This window comes from Cnephaeus nilssonii (assembly GCF_951640355.1).
Source record: "Cnephaeus nilssonii genome assembly, chromosome: 15".
Taxonomy (NCBI): Eukaryota; Metazoa; Chordata; class Mammalia; order Chiroptera; family Vespertilionidae; genus Cnephaeus; species Cnephaeus nilssonii.
In genome coordinates, this window is record NC_137086.1 from 58285018 (window position 1) to 58305444 (window position 20427).

General features: G+C 51.9%; 1 protein-coding gene across 6 annotated transcripts in view; it reads left to right on the top strand.

The window, feature by feature from the left end:
• The first annotated feature begins 2824 nt into the window (after positions 1 to 2824).
• The window catches only part of BCL2L11 (BCL2 like 11), a 45617-nt gene continuing 28014 nt past the window's right edge, over positions 2825 to 20427 (top strand). The window contains exons 1-4 of one of the 6 annotated variants that reach the window (XM_079792798.1): positions 4258 to 4576; positions 5384 to 5520; positions 5689 to 5778; positions 10145 to 15479. In XM_079792798.1, coding sequence (XP_079648924.1) covers positions 4314 to 4576; positions 5384 to 5520; positions 5689 to 5778; positions 10145 to 10197 — 543 coding nt within the window. In that variant the 5' untranslated portion in view covers positions 4258 to 4313 and the 3' untranslated portion in view covers positions 10198 to 15479. Of the gene's footprint in view, positions 3056 to 4248; positions 4577 to 5383; positions 5779 to 10144; positions 15480 to 20427 lie in introns of those variants that run through there. The other 5 variants (XM_079792795.1, XM_079792794.1, XM_079792797.1 and 2 more) reach the window with 5 other exon arrangements.

The window sequence follows — 20427 nt, forward strand, 5'->3', positions numbered from 1 at the left end:
CGGATGTAGGGGCAGGATGGTGGTTCGCTGGCATTTGCCACCCACATTGCTTCTCTGACGCTGGAGCTGGAGCAGAGGCCGGCCACGGAGCCCAGTCCCGCCAAGGCTGGCGAGACTCACCGGGCTGTCTGGAAGGGAGTGCACGCAGTGCTGCGCCCTCTCCCTATTTCCCGACCACCCATGCCACCTCTCAAGCTTCGGAGGGACCCCCAGAGCCGGTGCAACCCTTAGTCTCCCGCTGGCAGCGGTGCCTAAGATTCCCAGTGATTTTGAAAAACTGTGGTGCTGAGTGGGGGAAAAAAAAATCAAAGCACAGACATCAAACGCCCACGGGCAGAGGTTCAGCTCAGCGGCTCCAGTGAGTCAGAGCCTCCCGGACTCTGCGAGAAAATGTGCGGCTGGATGGGAGCCTGCGCTGGGGGCTCCCAGCACCAGCTCAGCGGCCCTCCCAGGCCCGCGGCAGCCGGCCGCAGGACAGCGCGCGGATAACGTTTTCACCAAGGGCAACTGTACTATGTTCTCTAGAAGCGCAGATACCACGATAAATAAAGAAATGAAGCGATGCGAAGGCTATCTTGCGGCTTGCGAAGCGTGGGGTGGCCGAACGGGCAATGCACCGCAGTAAGTAGGTTTCGGGATTTGGAGAGACGACCCTGGCGACTCCCCTGTGCCTGGCGAGGGCCACGGATTTCCCGTGTCTCAGGTCCCCGCGGCCCTTTCTGTTCCAGTCATTCCCCGTCCTCCCGCTCCACGAGTCGTGGAGGAGGCACCGCTCCGCTCCGCCCGCGTCCGCAAGGCGCCATCCGTGCCAAACGAACACCCTTCTCACGCTGCCCCTCCTCTGGCGGGTTTCAGGAGGACCTCTGGATGCCCAGGGACTGGGCGGGAAGGGCTCCCGGCCACCGGCGCGGGGCCCTCGCCCAAACTCCCCAGCACAGTCTGGGTGAACTAAACAGCCGCCTTCTGGCCGACCTCCAGGTTGTGTGCCAGATAAAAGCACCTAATAGGTAGCTTTCCTCCACGCTTTTGTTTTTTAAAGTGTTCATCGGGTTGCTAGAGCGGGCAGCGAGGAGGCGGTGGAGCTGCGCGGGAGCAGGCGACACCCTCGGCGTGTTTTTTTTGTTTTTGTTTTTTTCTTTTTTCCCGGCCCCTACCTGCCTTGTCCAGGCCCGGAGCACCTGGGAGCGGGGAGTGGTGGGGTTCCTGGCGGGCGTAGCCGGTTCTATGACTGGTTCCCGGTGCCACGCCAAGCGGTTACCGCGCAAAGCTCGCCCGCGGCTGTCACAGACAATCCCGAGCAGACGCTCCAAATCGCGGTCAGGATAGATCTCCGGCCTCTGCGTCCACCTGGCCACATCCACGCCTGTCCTACCCTTCTACAGGGAAACCTACCCCACTGCCCTGCACCCTCTGGCCACTCACTCACTCAGGACTCACTCGAGTTTGCACTGAGACTTTGATCTGGGGCTGTGCTGTCACGGTGCCTTTCTGTATCTGCTCACAAACAAAAACTGACCCAAGTGGCCAGAGAGCGGGACAATACCGAGGACCATCCCTTTACCATCAGGGGGTGCTGGTTACAGCGGCCCCTAAATTGTGTTTCTTTAATCCGTCTAGCCTGGGCTCCCCCGCGGCGAGAGCTATTTCTTCTCTGGACCGACCTTACACACCACATCGCGAGTCTCAAAGCTTGGGGAGCTCAGGGAGGGGCGCGCCGGACGTGCTCTGGGAGGACAGGTGGGGGTGCGGACCCCAAGAAACACGGGATGCGCGCGGGAAGGAGAGGGCTGGGATCTCGGATTCCAAGAAGTAAGGGGATAAGGCGCGCAGGCAGAGGGACTGCAGGTACTGCGCTCCCCATGCAGGCTGGAACCCCGCGGCCGCCTACACCGACCGGCCTCAGCAAGCCAAAGGACCGTTCCCTGAGCCCAAAAATCCTTGAGGATCCCAACTGGGCGGAGGCACCACCCTCTCTCTCACCTGGAGGCCGTAGCTCTTCTTGGTCCTTTTCTTTTTCTTTTTTCTTAAAAGGATTTTTTTAAAGTTACTTTTTCATTTCCTTATTTTACCTGCTCTGTACACGCTCGCTTCCCGTCTCGCAACCGCGCTGCAGAAAGAGGCTTTGGGGATCGCTGGGCGCTCTGTTCTGGTTTCTGCCCACTAATGGCTCCACCGCTTAGTGGAGGTCTGGCGCGGGAGAAAGGCTGGGCAGCCCAGCAGGTGGCATGAGCAGGGCGCCCCAGAGGAAGATGAGCAGCCCGAATATCGGGTCCGGCCCGAGGATCAGACTCTGGGAGTGGGGGTTGCGTAGAGGCGCCCTTGTCCACCGTGACCCCGCGCGTTCTAGGGTCCAACCGGTCCTCGCGCTCGCCCCAGAGCGGCTAAGAGAAACTCCAGCTGCGAGTCCAGGGGTCTGGGCCGCCTCCAGAGACTCCGAGGGCGGCAGCGAGCGGCCTCACTGTGCCAGGAGCGCCCCCTCTGTTCCACGCGCACAGCGCGCCCGCCACCGGGAGAGAGAGTCGAAGATGCACTTGGGGTGGGGGAAGGGTGCACTCACGGCAGCCCGCAGCCTGAGTCACTCGGCAAACACCCCGGGCTGGTGTTCGGCGGGCGGCGCGCGCAGCGGGAACCGGCCGGCGGCCCCGCCTTTACCTGCTTGGGCTAGCGCCCCCAGGGTACGCAGCGCTGAGGGGAGGGGACCGTAGCGCCAAGGGGTGGGACTGGACGGGGCGGGGCGGGCCTTGGCGGGGGCGGGGCCCACAGTGATTGGGCACGGGTGCAAGGCCGAGAGCGGGGAGCTGGGCTGCACAAGCGCGCAGGTTTCACTTCGCTCCGCGCCGCCTACAGGTCTTGAGCTCCTCCGATCGCTCCGACCCGTATCGCCACTACCGCCGCCGCCGGGTCCTCTCAGACGTCTGGCGCGCCCTGCCCACTGAGGCCAGCATTGCCTGGGGCTGTTCGGTTCACCACGTCCCCGCCGCCACAACCTCGGCGCCTTCCCCTGGCCCGCGCCCCCCCAATGTCTGACTCTGACTCTCGGACTGAGAAACGCAAGGTAAATACCTCCGGATCCCCGGGCGGGGGCGGGACGCGTGGATGACGGGCGCCGGAGCCACACGTTCCACCTCCTGCCCGCTTCCCGCGCACGTGTTGGCCGAGACACACGCCCAGTCCCGCCTGTAGCCCGGCGGGAAGCGGCGATCAGAGAGGGTCGGGTCCTCTCCCCAGGCAGGTCCACTTTGGGGAGATGTCGTCCTGCGGGAGTCTGCTAGCGCTTAGTGGAACTATGGACCTGACCGTGATGCGGCGCGCGGGGTGGTGCAACGTCTCGGGCCGCTGGAGAGGCAGCGCGCGCTCCCCGCGCCGGCCCGGGAACCGAGGCTGCTGCGCCGTATGAGCTGAGCGCCCGGCCGGGAAGTCTCGCGGGCCGAGCGGCAGGAGCCGGTCTTTGGTGCGCGCTCGATGCCGGGGATTTGCAGAACTGTGCTGGGGACTAACTGACGAGATTCGGCTCTTCTTGTGCACATCAGGCCGAGGGGTCCACGCTCTCGGACGCATTCGGGTCCCTGCCCCGTCTGCGATCGCTCTGCGGACCTGCCAGGCTCCCCGAGCCACGGACAGCGAGAGACCAAGGCCTCCTCCTCCACCCCCGGGGCCACTCGTTGGACAACCGCGGGCAGCAAACCTGCTCCGTCCGTGGGGCCGGTCGGGTAGTCTTAGTGACTCGGGCGTGCCCAAGCGCAGCCCGACTCCTCGCGGTGCTGCTAGAGGTGCCCTGCCCTCGGGCTGGCCACTAGGATTTGGTGCTTGACCACGGCACTCAGGGAGGAAGAGGGAGGAAGTTGGAAAGGATGAGTGCTGCGGCGGGGGAGGGGGCGGACCTGAGCGGGGGCGGGGGGAGGCGGCGGCCAGCGGCGGGGACCGGAGTCAGAGGACTGCCTGGGGCTCCTGCTTTGTCTCCTAGGACCTAGGCGGCCGACTTCTCTGGACGGCGGGAGCCGCTGAGGCGCGCGCGGCGTTGGGACGGGCCGAGGGGTAGGCCGGGTAGCCGGTCCACTGGGGTCCAGAGTCCTGGGAGCCGTCGTCCCCGCCGCGGCCCGCGCCGCGCGCGGAGGCGAATTTGTCAACAATCGCTTGGCCTCTGGCGGCCTAGCCGGTAGGCGCCGCCCCTACCGGCTGGCGATTGGCTGGGGCCCGGAGCGTGCGCGCGCGGGCCAATTGGGGGCGCGGGCACCGGCGCCAGCGGCGCGGGGAGGCGGCAGAGCCGGCGACGGCGGGCGCAGTGCGCGAGGGGAGGAGCGGCCGAGGGGAGGATGTTCCCGGCGGCGGCGGCCGGGGCGGTGCGGGACAGAGGCGCGGCGCGTGGAACCCTGGGCGGCCCAGCGGTTCGCGGCAGTGGGCACGCGGCCAGCTGCGGGCTCTGCGCCGCCCCGCGGCCTCTGAGCGCGGGTCCCTGGCTTTGTCTGGTGCGCCGCCTTCGCGGTGACGGTCTGGGGGCTCCGGGTCGGCGAAGGGTGCGGGCACAACGCCGCGGGGCCCGGGCCCGGACACGACGCTCGGCAGGGAAGGGTCGGACGTGAGTTTTAGCTTGCTCGTGGGGAGATGGAGGATCTAAGGGTGAAGGAACCGCGCGCTCCGGGTTGCCTAGTGTGCGGGGTTACTGTTAACTTGTCGGGGCGCCCGGGGCCAGCTTCGGGGACCCCCTATTTGGAGGTGCTCACCTAGCAGTGCCGCTGGACTTGCGGAAAGTTTTGCCGGGTGGGTGCGTTGCGCTGCCCCCGCGGGCAGGACCTCGGACGGACGGGCGGGAGCGGAGCGGGCCGAGCGGCTCAGAGTTACAAACTCTATTGTGACGCACTTACTACGACGGACGGCCCTTGCCAAAGCTCCCCAGACTTGCTGCCCTCAGCACTTTCGGCAGAACAATGGGGCCGGAGCAGGGAGCGCGGCCAGCCGGCTGCAGTTGCTGCCTCTGCGCGCACTCCTGTGCCCCAAGCGCAGGGTCTAGTCCTGGGAACCAAGGAATCAGAATCCCCGGGAGCTTCTGGCTTAGTCCAGTGGGCTCTGAGCAGAGCCCTGTGAATAGGCTTCAGACCCGCTGCCTCCCCCAAAACTTGAATATGTGTTCCAGCACCAGCCCCGCCAGTCATTGATGTTGTCACTGTGTTTTGTTTGGTGGCAGGAAGTTTAGTGCCCCCAACGCAAATAATAATGCCCTTGTTATTTTACGTATGTTTTTATCCTTATCTGGAAGATGGTCAGAGAAACATACTTACTGTTGAAGTATTTGTTCATTTCTAACGAGTACATGAAAATTAGCTAATTTAGTTATTCGTTGTGATTATTTTGCTTAAGGTAACCTTAGTTTTTATTTTACTTGCAGAAAAAAAGACCAAATGGCAAAGCAACCTTCTGATGTAAGTTCTGAGTGTGACAGAGAAGGTGGACAATTACAGCCCACGGAGCGGCCTCCTCAGCTCAGGCCTGGGGCCCCCAGCTCTGTACAGATAGAGCCACAAGGTAATCCTGAAGGCGAAGGGGACCGCTGCCCCCACGGCAGCCCTCAGGGCCCGCTGGCCCCACCGGCCAGCCCGGGGCCTTTTGCTACCAGATCCCCGCTTTTCATCTTTGTGAGAAGATCCTCCCTGCTGTCTCGATCCTCCAGTGGGTATTTCTCTTTTGACACAGACAGGAGCCCAGCACCCATGAGTTGTGACAAATCAACACAAACCCCGAGTCCTCCTTGCCAGGCCTTCAACCATTATCTCAATGCAATGGGTAAGCAGTTCTGGGGAAGGGGCAGTGGACTTGTGGCTGACTGACTATTTACTGAGAGGCTGTAGCGTGTGGCGTTTACAGCCCATTTTAGAATCCTTTCACCGATTTAGTCCATATTTTGATAGAAATGGAGGAGGTGTCAAGACATCAAACCAACATTTAAAAAAATACCAAGTTTTGTGGCAGCCATAAATTGAGGTCCAAGCATCAGCTTATTGGGCAGCAAAGCTGGAGTCCTTTGCTGCTGTCACTGTGTGACATGGCAAGTTCTGTTCACTAAGATTTACTTATTAATGACATTCCACTTGGAAAGGACTCAAGGCATTTACAGCAGGGAGCTTAACATAACCAGAAGTGTGAAGAGATGAAGCAAACTGACCTGTAGTCAGTGCCAGCACAGAACCATGAACATGGTGTTTTCTGTTCACATTCTTCTTTGGGCTTATTTTGTTGGCTCAGAGAGTTTTAACATGGTCCTAATGAGATTCGATTATGGGTTTTTATTTCAGGGATGAAAGGCAGTTTTAGGGTCTGAACGCGGAGTGGCAATCAATGCTCAGAAACACCTGGCCGTACCAGCAGCGAGGAAGCTGACCTGGTGGGATTAGGGTAAACTGGAGAGCCTTTGCCCCCTCTCGCCCACTTGTGGCCCTGGGGGTGTGTGGTCTCAGTCGGTAGGCTTTCTTGTAAGATAATGCAAGAATGCAGATTTGATGCCAAATGTCCCGATGTTTAGACATTGGCAACTACAAGCTTGGTTAGACCCTTCACCCTTGGCCTGTGACTTTGAGTACAGGCAGCAAGGGGGTGAGGAGTGTGTGGGTTCAAATCACTGTCCCCCACTGATGGGAAAGGCTCCTCTCTTCATCAGGGTTCAGCTGGGACTCCTTTACCTCTGCTCCAGATTAGTCCTTCCTGCTTTGACCAAATATAAGCAAGTTGGCAGCATTATCGACTTAAGAAATTGAATATTAATACTATGAAAACATAAGGGACACAAAGTCACCAGAGGAGATCCTTAACTGCTAGAAGACAATGACAAATCTTGATTTGCAAATTCTGTAGGTCTTGGTCTTCATAACCTTCAGTGAGGTGAGAACCGTGCAGGTCTGTCCCCATGTCACAGAGAGAGAAAGACCTTAGAGGGTTGGTCACTTGTCTGTCAGAGGATGTCCACACCGGGGACGTGGCAGGCACAAATGACAAAAACACCAGCAGCTACATTTGCTTGCATGTCTCATGCTAAATCTGAGTGATACAGTCGGCCCTCTGTATCCACGGGTTTCATAATCCAGGGAGGGGTCACCAACTGTAGATGGAAAATATTTGGGGGGGCCGAGTCGGGAGAAAAACTTAGCAGGCTCCAAAAAGCAAAACCCGAATTTGCCGTGTGTGCCGAATGTTGCTCTGAATCCATGTGCATGAAGTGATGTACAGGCACACCTTGCTGTCGCCTGCATGCAAATACTGGAGCATCCATGGGTTTTGGTATCCACAGGAGTCCTGGGACCAATCCCCCAGGGTCCCAAGCGACCACTGTACTTTATTAGCACCCCTCCTCGGGAAAAGGAGCCAGAAATTTTATTACTGCTATTCCTTTCGTTACTGCTGTTGGTACAGCTCCTGAACTCCTTCCAACCTTGGAAGTTCTTGGTGCTTGCAAATGTTTTTCTGCCCATGAAAATAATCCTGAGTACATGAACCCGCAGCTTTCTTGCTCACTAAGTGAATTAACAGGGCTCAGTGGTGTGTGTGTGTGTTTAACAACCTATGAGTGTAAGGAGCCTTCAAAAGCTGTTACAGTGTTTCACTGCAGACCAAACCAGTCTCTGCAGGTGGTGGCTTAATGCACAGGAATCGTTTCTTCTCCCTGTCAACCAGGTATGGGCCAGTTAGTGTACTTTTGAATGTAAGGGTGGCAAGATTGCTTTTTTGGTGACATATTCTTTAGCAAGCTAATCGTAAGGTATACGCACCGTTACTTGAGGTGACAGATGGAGGGCCTTAGAGATCACAATCTCAGTTACTAAGCAAAGTTGTGGTTATGCCTGGGAGTGCAGTGATGGATCCTGAGGTGTAATTTCATAGTAACTACACTTCAGTAGATTGGTGTGGTAACGGAATGCATAGGATTAAGTGATAAGTTATAAAGAGTTTGTCTGAAGTTAATGCACCAAGGTAAGTTTTCAGGATTCGTTTTTGGGAGATTAGTTGAGGAGGGGCTGAGCTGGGGAGGGGAGTCCTGGGGACTGGTGGGAGAAGAGAACAGTTAGATGAGAGTCCATTCCATGGAATCACATTTGCCATCTTGCGGTGCAGAACATTTTCCTGGATATTGGTGAAATAGTTCGGTTCCTGAAGGCCACTGAAATTTGCTGAGTTGGTAGACTTGGTTCTTTTCTTTTGGGCCATATTCACTATTCCTTAACTCGGCCACATCCATTAAGATCGTCAATGAAGCTTTTGATAATGTATTGCAAAATACGTTTTTCACAAAGAAGTCTTTGTGGTTGTTTTCTCCAGTGGGGCATGAATGTGAGGTTATGCGGGGGGGGGGGGGGGGGGTTCTCCTTAGCCAGGGGCACCCATGTCCATAGATGGTTTTTGCTCAGAGACGGGGTGGAGAACAGCTTTTTATTTATTAGTGTTGTTCCTGCATCTCGCTGCTGAGAAAGGGCCTTCTGTGGGGGACGCACAGCAGCTAGGAACACCTTCACGTTTTCCTCCACATCTCTGAGCCATTTTCTGATGCTGCGTTCAGAGAATATCTGTGAGAGATGACTGTTCACGTGACCAAGTTTTAGTCTCCTTTCACCCCGGGAGGATGAAGTGCCAGATGCTCTCTCAGGGAAGAAGGATGATTTTAATCAAAGTCGCTGACGGCTGCTGGTGGCTGAGTGCCCTTCCTGTTGCGCACACTTTCACCAGATGTGTTTCATACAAACTGTACTAAACGCTGTCCAGAGTCACGCTTTGAAGGTGTAGTCAGTACTGTTGAAAGTACGAGCTGAGAAAGGTGAGGATAAGGGCGAAAGCTAGTGATGAGCTCCCACCTGTCACTTTGGTAAGTGACAATATTTATACTCAACCCGGCACGTTGGAGCCGTGTTCTCTGTGTCCTTCAGGGTCCTGCTCGCTCCCCTCTCTCAGTGTGAGCTCTGAGGAGAGGAGGCACGATGTTCTGCGAATCCTGAGGGCCTGGCAGAGGGGGATGCTCAGGAGATGTTCCGAGGCCTTCAGGATTTGCCTATAGCCTTTCCAAAGAGCTGCCTGAGACAAGTAACCTGTCCAAGGAAAAGACCTTCCAGATACTTGTAGTTACATGGATGTAGCCATCAGGTGTGTCACGTAGCGGTGACAGGTAAGGCCTAGCTCAGCACAGGCTTCGCAGGGAGCCCCGATGGACATTGAACCTTCAGGCGGGACTAGTCAGTTCAGCTCACATGGGAATTTCAGGCTTATACATGAACAAGAGGGCGAAATAGCCCAGTCCTTTTCATACTAATTATATGTTGAGATATTTTGAATACAATGGGTAAGATATTTTTTAAAAAATGTCATTGGGGTAAAAAACTCATAAAACTTATCGTAACCTTTTCTAAGTGTACAGTTTAGTAGTGTTAAAAGTAAATTCACAATGTTGTACAACCAACTCCCAAAACTTACTCATCTTGTAAACTGAAACGATACCCATTAAACAGTAACGCCCCATTTCCCACTCCCCTCGATTCTTGGCAGCCTGCATTTTTTCGGTGTCTGTGATTTTGACTATTCTCAGTTCCTCTATTAAATGGAATCCTACAGAATTTGTCCTTTTGTAACTGGTTTATTTTACTCGGCATAATGCCCTCAAGGTTATCCATTTTGTAGCTGGGTCAGAATTTTCTTCTTTTTTCAGGCTGGATGGTATGTGGAGACCACATTTTCTTTAGCCATCCACCCGTCGCTGGACACTTGGGTTGCTTCCCTCTCTTGACTGTCATGAATAATGCCATTAAGAGCAAAGGTGTGCAAATACTTCTTCAAGATCCTGCTCTCACTTCTCTGGGGCATGTTCCCAGTGGGATTGCTGGATCATATGGAAGTTCTGGTTTTAGTTTTTTGAGGAGTGTGGCTGCACCATTTTACACTCCCACCAGCAGTGCACGGGGTTCCAGTTGCTCCACATCCTCACCAACATTGGTTATTCTGGGTGTTTTGACAGTAGCCATCCCAGTGGATGTGAGGTGGTATCTCTCATGATGGCTTTGATTTGTGTTTCCCTAATAATTAGTGATGTTGAGTTATCTTTTCATGTGTGTGTTGGCCATTAAATAAAATGTATTTTTGATATTAATCTTACATGTTTCTTTTTTACTTTTTTAAGCATGGCTACTAGCAGAATGTCCAATGCGACCCGTGGCTGGCTTTGTGTGCTAGCTGGATGGGCGGGCCCTGCAGACGGAGGAGCCGGCCTCTGCGGTGGCGCTTTAGCAGCCGGACCTGATTCTTCCCACTCACATCACATCATTTCCATGAAACTTCCTCCTCTGGTTGCTTTTGTTGACTTAGGAGAGTGAAAGTAATTAACCTCATTTTATAAACATCTTAAATATTCGTAAGCATATGAGTATGCATTTCATTTTACCTCTCTAAACTCTTGGTACATGCAGGCTTTGAGAAGGCGGAAGGTGGGATGGTTTGGTTCCTCGGGCCCCTCAGGGCCACCCTGGAGCCTGGGGCAGTCTGCTTTGTGAAGGCTCAGATCCTGCCTTCACTCGTGGAGACCCTTTGTAGGTCCCAAGGGAAATAGAAAGTGACAAAAGAAAAAAAGGTTTTTTTACTGGTTCCAAATAAAACTTAGTGATTGATAACTGTCTAGACAGTTTATCTCTTTTTTAAAAACCACCCTTTATTTTGAGACTATTATAGATTCACATGCAATTGTAAAATAGAATGCAGAGCGCCTGTGTAACTTTTACCCCATTTCCCATCGTGACAGTGCCTTGCATGGCAGTACAGTGCCCACAGCCCGTAAATGGCTTTGGTAGAATCCAGCTACCTTGTTCAGATTTCACCAGTTCCACGTGTCAGCAGGTGTGTATTAACTTCCCGTGTGATTTGTCACGCGCATGGGTCTGTGTCACCACCACCACGATCAAGATACTGACTAGCTCCATCCCAGGCCTGCTCTTGCGCTTTTATAGCCACAGCCTCCTCCCTCCCGGCCCCTGACCTCTGACAGACACTGATCGGTTTTACTTATCTACCCTTGCCATTTCACGTGTGCTATAGAAATAGCAGCACACTTTACGTGAGCTTTTGGGATTGGCTTTTTTATTTGGTGACATTCCTGTGATCCTCCCTCCCTTCCCTCCCACCCCCCCCCCCCGATCTGTGTGCCAGTGGTGGTGGGTGTTCATAGCTGAGTATTCCCCAGTGTGGGTGCACCAGTGTCACTGGATCTGTCCAAGACCTGTAGCTTGTCTTTCATCCTCTTCGTCGAGCAAAGGGTTTGAATTGCGATGCAGTCCAGTCCCTCGGTTTTTCTCTTTACGGGTCGCATTTCCGGGGTGCAGTCTTCATCAAGCCCCAGGTCCCAGAGATTTTCGCCTCGTCTCTTTTTTTCTAAAGGTTTTACAGTTTTGCCTATTACATTTAGATCTGTGATTCACATGGAATTAATTTGTGTGTAAGATGTGAGGTTTAGATCAGTGTTTATTCCTTCCAGCACCGTCTCCTGAAAAGGTTATCCACTGTCCATCTAACTGCTTTTGTGCCTTTGTGCCTTTGTCAGAAATCGGGGGGCATGTTTGTGTGGGTCTGTTTCAGGATTCTGTTTTGCGGTCCTCCACCAACACTACACCGCCATTATTGCTGTGGTTATATGCTAGGCCATGATAGTAGAGTGACTCCTCACATTGTGTTCCGTATTTTCCAAAATTGGTTAGCCTATGTCCTATGCCTTCTCGCGTAAATTTTTGAATAAGCTTATTTGTGCCTTTAAAACCACTGCTGGGCTTTTGATAGGAATTGTGTTAAAACTACAGATCAGTTTAGGGGCAAATGTCCATCTTCAGTATGTTACATCTTCCAATCCACACACAGACAGGTTTCTTTAAGTATTTAGGTCTTTGGGTTTTGTAATTTTCAGCATGCAAATCTTATACATGTTTTGTTAGGTTTCATTTACTTTGGAGCAATCACTAGTGGTATTGTATTTTTAATTTTTGTTCCCACATGTTCACTTTTAGCATATAGGAATGTAACTCATTTTTGTGTGTTGATCTTGTGTCCTGCAGCCTTGCTGAACTCACTAATTCTAAAGGTTTTTTTGTAAATTTCTTGGGCATCCTATCTTGACAGTCATGTAATCTGCAAATAAAGACAGTTTTATTTCTTCCTTTCTAATCGGTGTGCATTTTATTTCTTTTTCTTGCCCATTTGCACTGCTGGAACCAGTGCTGTGTTGAGTAAGAGTGGTGAGAGCAGACATCCTTGCCTTTTTCTCAGTCACAGAAGGAAACTTTCAGTCTTTAACCACTAAGTACCCGGTTAACGATAGGTATCTTGTAGATGCTTCTTAAAAAGATGAAGGCTCTCTTTATTTCTTGATTACTGAGGTGTTTTTTTTCATGGATGGAAGGGGTGCTAGATTTTGTAAAATGTTTATTCTGCATGAGTTGATATGGTCATACGAGTTAATGTGAGTCTGATCAGGTGCATTATTACATTATCTTGCATACCTGGGACAAACTGGACTTGGTCGAGGTAATTTTTTTCATACATTGTGTGTGTGTGTGTGTGTGTGTGAGAGAGAGAGAGAGAGAGAGAGAGAGAGAGAGAGAGAGAGACTGCAGTTGAGTTGTCTCCGACTCCTGGTGACCCCACGAATGAGTGATGTGCTCAGTGTCCTGGCCCCAGCAGCTGTAGACTCATGCCTGTGGCTTCTATTATGGAGTCTATCCTTCTCATAGTTGGCCTTCCCCTTCTCCTGCTGCCTTCTGTTTTTCCCAACATTATTGTCTATTCCAAAGAGCCCACCTTCTCTTGATGTGCCTGACGTAGGACAGCTTCAGTTTTGTCATATGAGCCTCCAATGACGTTTCAGGCTTACTTTGCTCTAGGACCCACTTGTTCATCTTCCTGGTGGTCCAGGGTAACCATAGAGCTCCCCTTCAACACCATGTTTCACATGAATCAGTTGTTTTCTACCAGCCTTCTTCCCTGTCCAGCTTTTGCATCTGTACATATTGATTGGGAATATGAGGGTGTGGAGGGTCTTAGCCTGGACTCTTAATGCCACCTCTGTGCCCTTGAAGATCTTTCTTAATTCTCCCATTGCTGCCCTTCCTAGTCTCAGCCTTCTGGTGATTCCCTGGCTGCAATTTCTATTTAAATTGATGACTGACACAAGGTGAGCAAAGGCTGTAACAATTTCCGTCTTGGTTGTCTAGGCTGAAGTGGTGTGTTTCTTCTGTAGTCTTGGTGGTTATCTTCTTGGTGCTCAGATGTAGTCCTGCTTTGACTCTTTCACTTTCATTAGAAGTTGTTTTAAGTTATTGATATTTTTTTCCACCAATTTTCACTCTTCCTCTGCCTCTAGCTCTTTTCTTCCTTGCTGCCGTTCTGCCTAGTAGTTCTGTCAGTTGTTGAGAGTACAGTGTTGAAATCACCAGCTATAAGGGTGAATTTGTGTTTTTCCTTTAAAGTCTCTATCAGGTTTTGCTTCATGTGTTTTGAGACACTGTTTGGTGCTGAGAATCGTCCTGTCTTCCTGTTTAATTGATCCTTTTATCATTGCTGTAAAAGCCCGCTTTATCTGATATTGATGTAGTCACTCCTGCTTTTTGTAAAAAAAAACAAACACCAAAAACAAAAAGACTTACTGTGTTAATGTTTACATGGTGTAGCTTTTTCCATCTTTTCACTTGCAACCTACTATGTTGTATTTGAAGTAAGTTTTTGGTATGCAGCATATTTTTACATGACTTTGTTTTACTCTGCCAATTTTGTCTTTTAAATACTGTATTTGGACCATTTTCATTTAAGGTAATTGTTGATATGTTAGGGCTTAGCTCTGCCATTGTGTTATCTTTGTGTTTCTTTTGTTTCTGTGTTTCTGTATTTCTCTGTCTCTTTCTGAACTTTACTGTGGGTCTGAACATTTTTAACAGTCCATCTTGATTTATTTATAGTGTTTTTAAATATATGGCTCTATAGTTTTTTAGTGGTTTTTTTCTAGATAATACAATATGCAGATGTAACTTACTTTAGTCCACTGGTGTCAATGGTATCAACATTTTTTTAACTTCAGCGGCATTGTAGACACCTTACTTTCCTCTAGGTCCCCTCACCTGCCCCGCTTTTCAGATACAGTTGTCTTAACTATTTCCTCCGTATACATTTAGGAAGCTCACAAGAAGTAGACTAGTTGGTTATTATTACTCCCATTTTTCCCCATTCCATTTTTTTTTTTTTTTCCGGGAGTTCTAAGCCTGTTACCATTTCTGTTTAGAGGACTTCCTTTGCTCATTTTCTTTTTTTTTTTAAATCCTCACCCGAGAATATTTTTCCATTGACTTTTAGAGAGAGTGGAAGGGAGGTGGAGAGACAGACACATTGATTGGTTGCTCTCCGCATGTGCCCAAATGGGGGCCAGGGATTGAGCCCACAACTAAGGTACGTACGTGCCCTTGACTGGAATTGAACCTGCAACCCTTTACTCAGAGGAAAACCCATCTAGGGCCCTTTGGTCATACTTGAGTGATAGGCCTACTGGCAAAAACCCTCTTAGTTCTTCATCTGAGAACATCTTCATTTCCCTTTTGTTTTAGAGGACATTTTCACTGGATATAGAATTTGCCATTGACAGTTTTTTGTTGTTGTTTTTCAGTGCTTGAAAAACGTGTCAGTTCCTCTGGCCTTCACAGTTTCCGATGAGAAATCTTCCCTCCTGTGAATTATTGTCCTATAAGTAATGTGTCATGTCTGTCTGGCTGCTTTCAAGATTTTTTTCTTTGTCTTTTAGTTTCCAGAAATTTAATTATGATGTCTTACCCTTGATATCTTTGGGTTTATCCTTTTGGGGGTTCACTCAGCTTCTTGAATCTGTAGTTTTATGTTTTGTGCCAAGTTTTGGGAAGTTTTTAGCCTTATGTCTTTGTACACTGTTTCAGTTTCTCGCTCTTTATTGGGATTTTGTTGTAGTCGGACAGGTCCCTAGACTGTGTTTTTTTCATTATGTTTTCTCTCTGTTCTGATAGTAAATTCTGTCAATTTGCTCTCATGTCCACTGAGTTCTGTCCTTTGTCACATTTACTCTGTTATTGAGCCCGTCCAGTGAGGTTTTTTAAATTGTATTTTTCAATTCTAAATGTTTGGCCTGCTTCTGCCAGGTGAGGTGGAAGTTCAGATTCCCCGCCTCGGCCTCGCTGGTCCTTCCTTGCACTGCTTCGTTGTGTCTGACTGGGGTGTACACTCAGCTCCCTAGCCCCTGTTAAAACCTGCTGGGGGGAACGGGGTGGGGGCGGCGTGGAACCTACTTGCTGCCTTTGTTTCTGTGGGAGTTCAGCTCCCCTATGTTTTCTGTTTACACCAGAGTGGGGACAGCTGAATGCCAATCAGCCCCGCCTCCCACCACCCTGTTCCCACCACCCATTCTGGGTGGGAGTTCTCCATTCTCCTTCATGCTGGTGGGGTTGGAGGCTCAGGGCCCCCCCCACCCCACTAATGCTGCCCTGGAAGGGGAATCTGGTGGCACTGCTTCCATGGTGGGGGAGGGGAGCAGAGTGTGGAGATCAGCAGCACTTCAGTGGCAGGGCCTGGAATCATCCTGCTTCTGCCCCTCGGGCTGGGGAATCAGCAATGTGCCCAGCCTGCCCATACCCCACCCCGTGGTGGCATCTGCACCAGTGCTGCACTGGGCCGGGCACAACTGAAAAATCAACTCCGCCCCTGCATCCTGAAGCCACAGGTGCGGTGTTGGGCTGGAGTCAGGCAGGTGTGGCCAGGCCCCTTCCCCCGTCCTTTGGCTGGAAGAACAGGCTGTTCCTGGGGCTTTGTCTCTCAGTGCCCGTTGGGGCCCAGGGGAGGCCTCCGCGGTGCTGCAGGGCCCTGGGTGTGGGGGGCAATGAAACCGGACTCCAGCCCTGGGTTCCCAGGCAGCCTCCGTGCTCTGTCCCTGTCAGTGTTTGCTTGCTTGCTGTGTTGTGTCCACGGCTTTTAGTACTAAAGGGAGGTCCTGGGGGCCTGAATGGAACTAGAAATCTCTATCTTCTTGTAACTGAGTGGTAGTGATGGGCTCTGGCTGCAAAGTACTACTCAGGATTTTAGAAATCACCTCTTTCACCCTATTTTTACTCTGTAGAAATAGAGAATCAACATTGGAAAGAGATAGTGCCATAATCCCAGCCACTCTTTGCCAATAATAACTGCAGTATCTGTCGTGGTGACCCCCACGCGTGGCCCTGGAGCTGTGCCCAGGGGCTGTGCACCGTGCTGCTCGCAAACATAGGTCCTCAAAACGACATGGTAGCTCAAGTCCGATGCCACGTGCCACAGGGCATCTTCTTATTTAAGAGAATAGTAAGCCCATGGCTCTCCATGTTTGGACTGTATGGCAGGAAAAAGAGATGACTCATCCCTAGATGTGTGTTTCACGTTAGGGGGCGTGGGTTAGGTTTGAAGATAGGCGTGTACTGTGATTGCCAGGGTGGTGCCTGCTCCTGACTGCCTTGCAAACCACTGAAGTGGAGCTCTTGCCAGGGTCAGTCTCCTCACGGCCCTGGTGTCTGCTCACCCTGCCTGTGCAGGGAGGGGACTCCCCGTGGACCACACCCCTCCCTGCCCCTGAGTCACCCCAGTCTCCATTCCTTCTTTGTTAAGGTCAGCCTCTGTTTCTAACATAGTCGTGAAGAGACAGAATTTCCAGCCTCTTTCACCTCTGGTCACTGTCCTCCGTCGTTTGCTTGCTCCGTGGCTGGGACCTGTGCTGGGGCATGTGGCCTGAGACTGCTTTCCGTCTCTGCAGAGGTCTTTTTGACACAAACCTAACCTCTGTCTTAAAGATCGGGACTTGGTCCCGTGCTGTGCTGGGTGCAGGCTGTGGGTACCCAGCGACCCCTAACCTGCCACCCACTGGCTCTCAGGCCCTGATTTGCAGACCCTGCAGTGCACCTGACCTTCCTTTGCCGACACTGCACAAAAGGGCTCATCACGGCATCGCTTAAACCAGCCAAACAACTGCAGACAGCCCTACTGGTCTGGGAACATCCCTCAATCACTCCTCTTCTGACGGATGGTGGTGCCGTGTTAATGGTGTTTACGAGAATAGTGACATGCAGACATGCTCCTGGCATAATGTTAAGTTGAGAAGCTCACACATTGGTTGATGATATCCTTGGTCTTAGTCCTTTTGTGCTGTAACAGAAATACCACACTGGGGGCTTGCACAGCCTTTATCTCGGGGTTCTGGAAGCGGGAAGTCTGAGATTGGGCGCCCATGTGGCTGGGTTCTGGTGGCGGCCACCTTCTCCCTGTGTCCTCACAGGAGGGGGAGAGCAGGCCGGTTCTTCACCTTCTTATCAGGCACTAATCCCAGCATGGGGGCTGCACCCTCATGACCTAATCACCTGGGGCTTAGATTTCAACATCGGAGGTGGAGGGGGGCACAGACCTTTAGTCCATAACACAGTTTCAAAGTTTCTAAGCATAACAAAAAGCTTAGGAGGAAATGATATCAAAGTGTTGATAGTGAATGTTTTTGCATTCAACTTACAGATTTTTTTGTGCGTGTGTGTTCCTTTTTGTATTTGCAAAGTCATCATTAGCATTTATAATGGAACAAATATAGCAAATGTATATTTTAAATTTTGCTCTCCATTAATCTTTACTCTTGGCATGCCCAGCAGTGTCAGCGTGGCACCGATGTTTTATTTGTGTGGTTCACTAACTGCCACGGCCTTTATGCTGGCAAAGAGTCCATCCAGGTGAGGTCGAGCTCTCGGCCCATCCCCAGAATTGCTGTGGACGGGTGTTAGTCCCCTAATCTACTCTTTGGGATCTGCTTTTTATCGTAGCAACGTGAGTATTTTATTGTGAAACACCTCCGTTAGATGGGGTCCCAGGTGGAGTCTGCACCCGGGACCTCGGCTGCCTTCCCTGCAGGGTTGGATGGGATCCTGGCCATCCCTCCGACCGCCGAGCCACGTGGGCAGACCTGCGAGTCCCTGAGCTTCTGTGTCCTCGTCTATCAAGTGAGGACGGAGGTCACGGGGAGCTTTCGCGTACACGGATGGAAAGAAAGCATCTGGGAGACCTCAGTCACACCTTTCTCCTTGCTCCGCTGGACCGGTCCCACCCGTGGAGGGTCAGTACCACGGCAGTGATGACATGTTCTGCTTCCCACAGCAGCGAGCGGTGGCTCCAGGAGCACAGGAAGCTCACAGGGAAGGCAGTTCGCCTGGAAAGGCTGCCATAATTCTAACCCCCATGTCCCAAAACAAGCAAGCAAGAAGGAAGGAAGTCTTTTCTAGAAACTGGCTTGGTGGGAGTGGATGGGGGTCCCAGCGACCTCTGACCTGCCAGTGAATCACATGTCACCCTGAGCAGAAGAACCTGCTTCAGTGGGAAATTTTGGGCCACGGAGCAACACCTGGAAATGCGAGCCCTGGGACCCAGTGGAACACCGCCCACGTGACTTGGCAGAAACTCCACTCTACCTTGTATTTGGAGGAGAAGGTCTGGAGACAAGACACAGGCTAAACTGCTCCTTCCTGCAATCAAGAGAATGCAGCTGTCTTCACCGTTGAGGCAGATTGTTGCTTGTTGATTTCACGTTAGAAACATTCTTTGCTTGAATTCAATCAAGAATTTAAAACAGCTTTTCCTGAGAGAGTTCCGCTGCTTTGGCCATCATTCATTTAAATTGTGGTTTTTGCTTCTGAGTGAGTTCATCGTGAATCCTTCGGAACTTTTCCTCGCAGGCTGCGGGGTGCCGGACTGATACCAGCTGTCCGTGCTGATGACACATCCCTGGTGGACAAGTTCAGCCCCATTTGGACTAATGTTGAAAAGGTCCCAAGGGTTTTAAGTGTTTGCTTAGAGTGAGTTGGTGTCCCCCGAGTCCTGTGGGAAGCCCAGGTTCCCTCTGTTTCCTCTGTTCTCTCCCTTGGACCAGATGCGTGGTTTGACAGGGATGGGAGGGCCAGCCCTGAGCAGGGGCTGGTGTGAGGGTCAGCGCATCTCCCTCTCACCTCTGCACTCACAGCAGGCACACGCCAGTTGACTGCACGGGCTGTAGCTGCAAACCTGAGCCTGGGGACTGTGTCATTGTCTGAGTGGGAAAAGGGAGTCTGGTTTGTGTGGGAGTGAGCTTCACCCTGGCCTCGGGCACGCTCCGCAGTCCAGGACGCTCCATCTTGGGCTTTGCTGCCCTTCCCCAGGAAGCGAAAATTCTAAAAAGTGGAAAGAGCCATCTCAATCTGAGAGAGGGGGTGTGTGTGAAAACAGGTAGTTTCTACACCCTTGTCAGCTGAGTTCCCGGGACCTTTTTCCCTCCCCCAAAATATGTCACATTTCTGGACCAGAGCATGCTTCCCATTCCAATTCCTAAAACAATTCATAGACTTAATGAGTAACCTGAGATATTTGAAGACTCTTGCTTACGCGGGTGGGACCTATTTTTCTCCCAGGAACATGCGTCTGTGGAGGTGTTTAGTGCAGCCAAGCTCGATAGCTTCAATTTTTTTTTGAGTTATTTCTCTCCGGAATCAGGAGTGTTGCAGAAAAAAACCAAAAGGTTTCTTGTTTGTTTTTCAGTCCCTTGAGAAATCTCTTCACACAAAGTATGAATTCTGGATATACAGTATGTTAGGATATGCATTATGTTAAAATGCTTTAAGATAGACCTTGGTTTTACTTCCACCTGAGCTAGTCAAACAGCTGGCCAACTTCAGAGAATGGTGTGTGGTATAGCAGGAGCACAAAGATGTGTAGATTTAATGAGCGTTCGGGCAGTATTTAATGCGGTGTCCGCGTGCCCGCAGTTGCCTTCTGGTCCCTGGATTTTACCGTGTGTGTAGCTTAGACGTGTGTTCTCTGTAAGGAAAGCCTGGCGCACAGTCCACGAGCTGTTTTCTCTCCAGGCCTTTTCCTGATGGCACAGTGTGATTGTGGCAGTGGAAAGTTCCAGCAGGCGACCCGGTCAAGTCCTGGTCCTTCCAGTGACCCGTTACAGCCCCCGGGTGCAGGTCCCTCCACCCGGCTGGAGACCAGTGCCCTGCTCTGATAGAGGAGCGGGTGGGCACCGGAGGGGGTTGGGTGTGGGTACTGGAGGGGGCTGGGGGCTTGCACTGAATTAGAACAGCCCTGTACCATCTGTATCGCACAGTGGGCTTCGCGGTCCACTTCATCCAGTGTGAGTGGGGCCAGCAGCCCTGTCTTCCCTGGAGGGGCCTCGGGGAGGGGGAGGAACGTGTGGACCTGAACAGATCGAAGACCCTCGAAGCCAGCCGTCTGGAGAGGCTTCTGCACATCTCAGGCTCCTGCTGGGCTATTGGGGCCGTAGCCCCACCTTTCCTGCGTGGGGCACCCAGCACAGCCACTGACATGGTCTCTGTGGTTTGCAGGCGGGGCCTAGGACCCTCGCTGGGGATTGCCCTTGCGCAG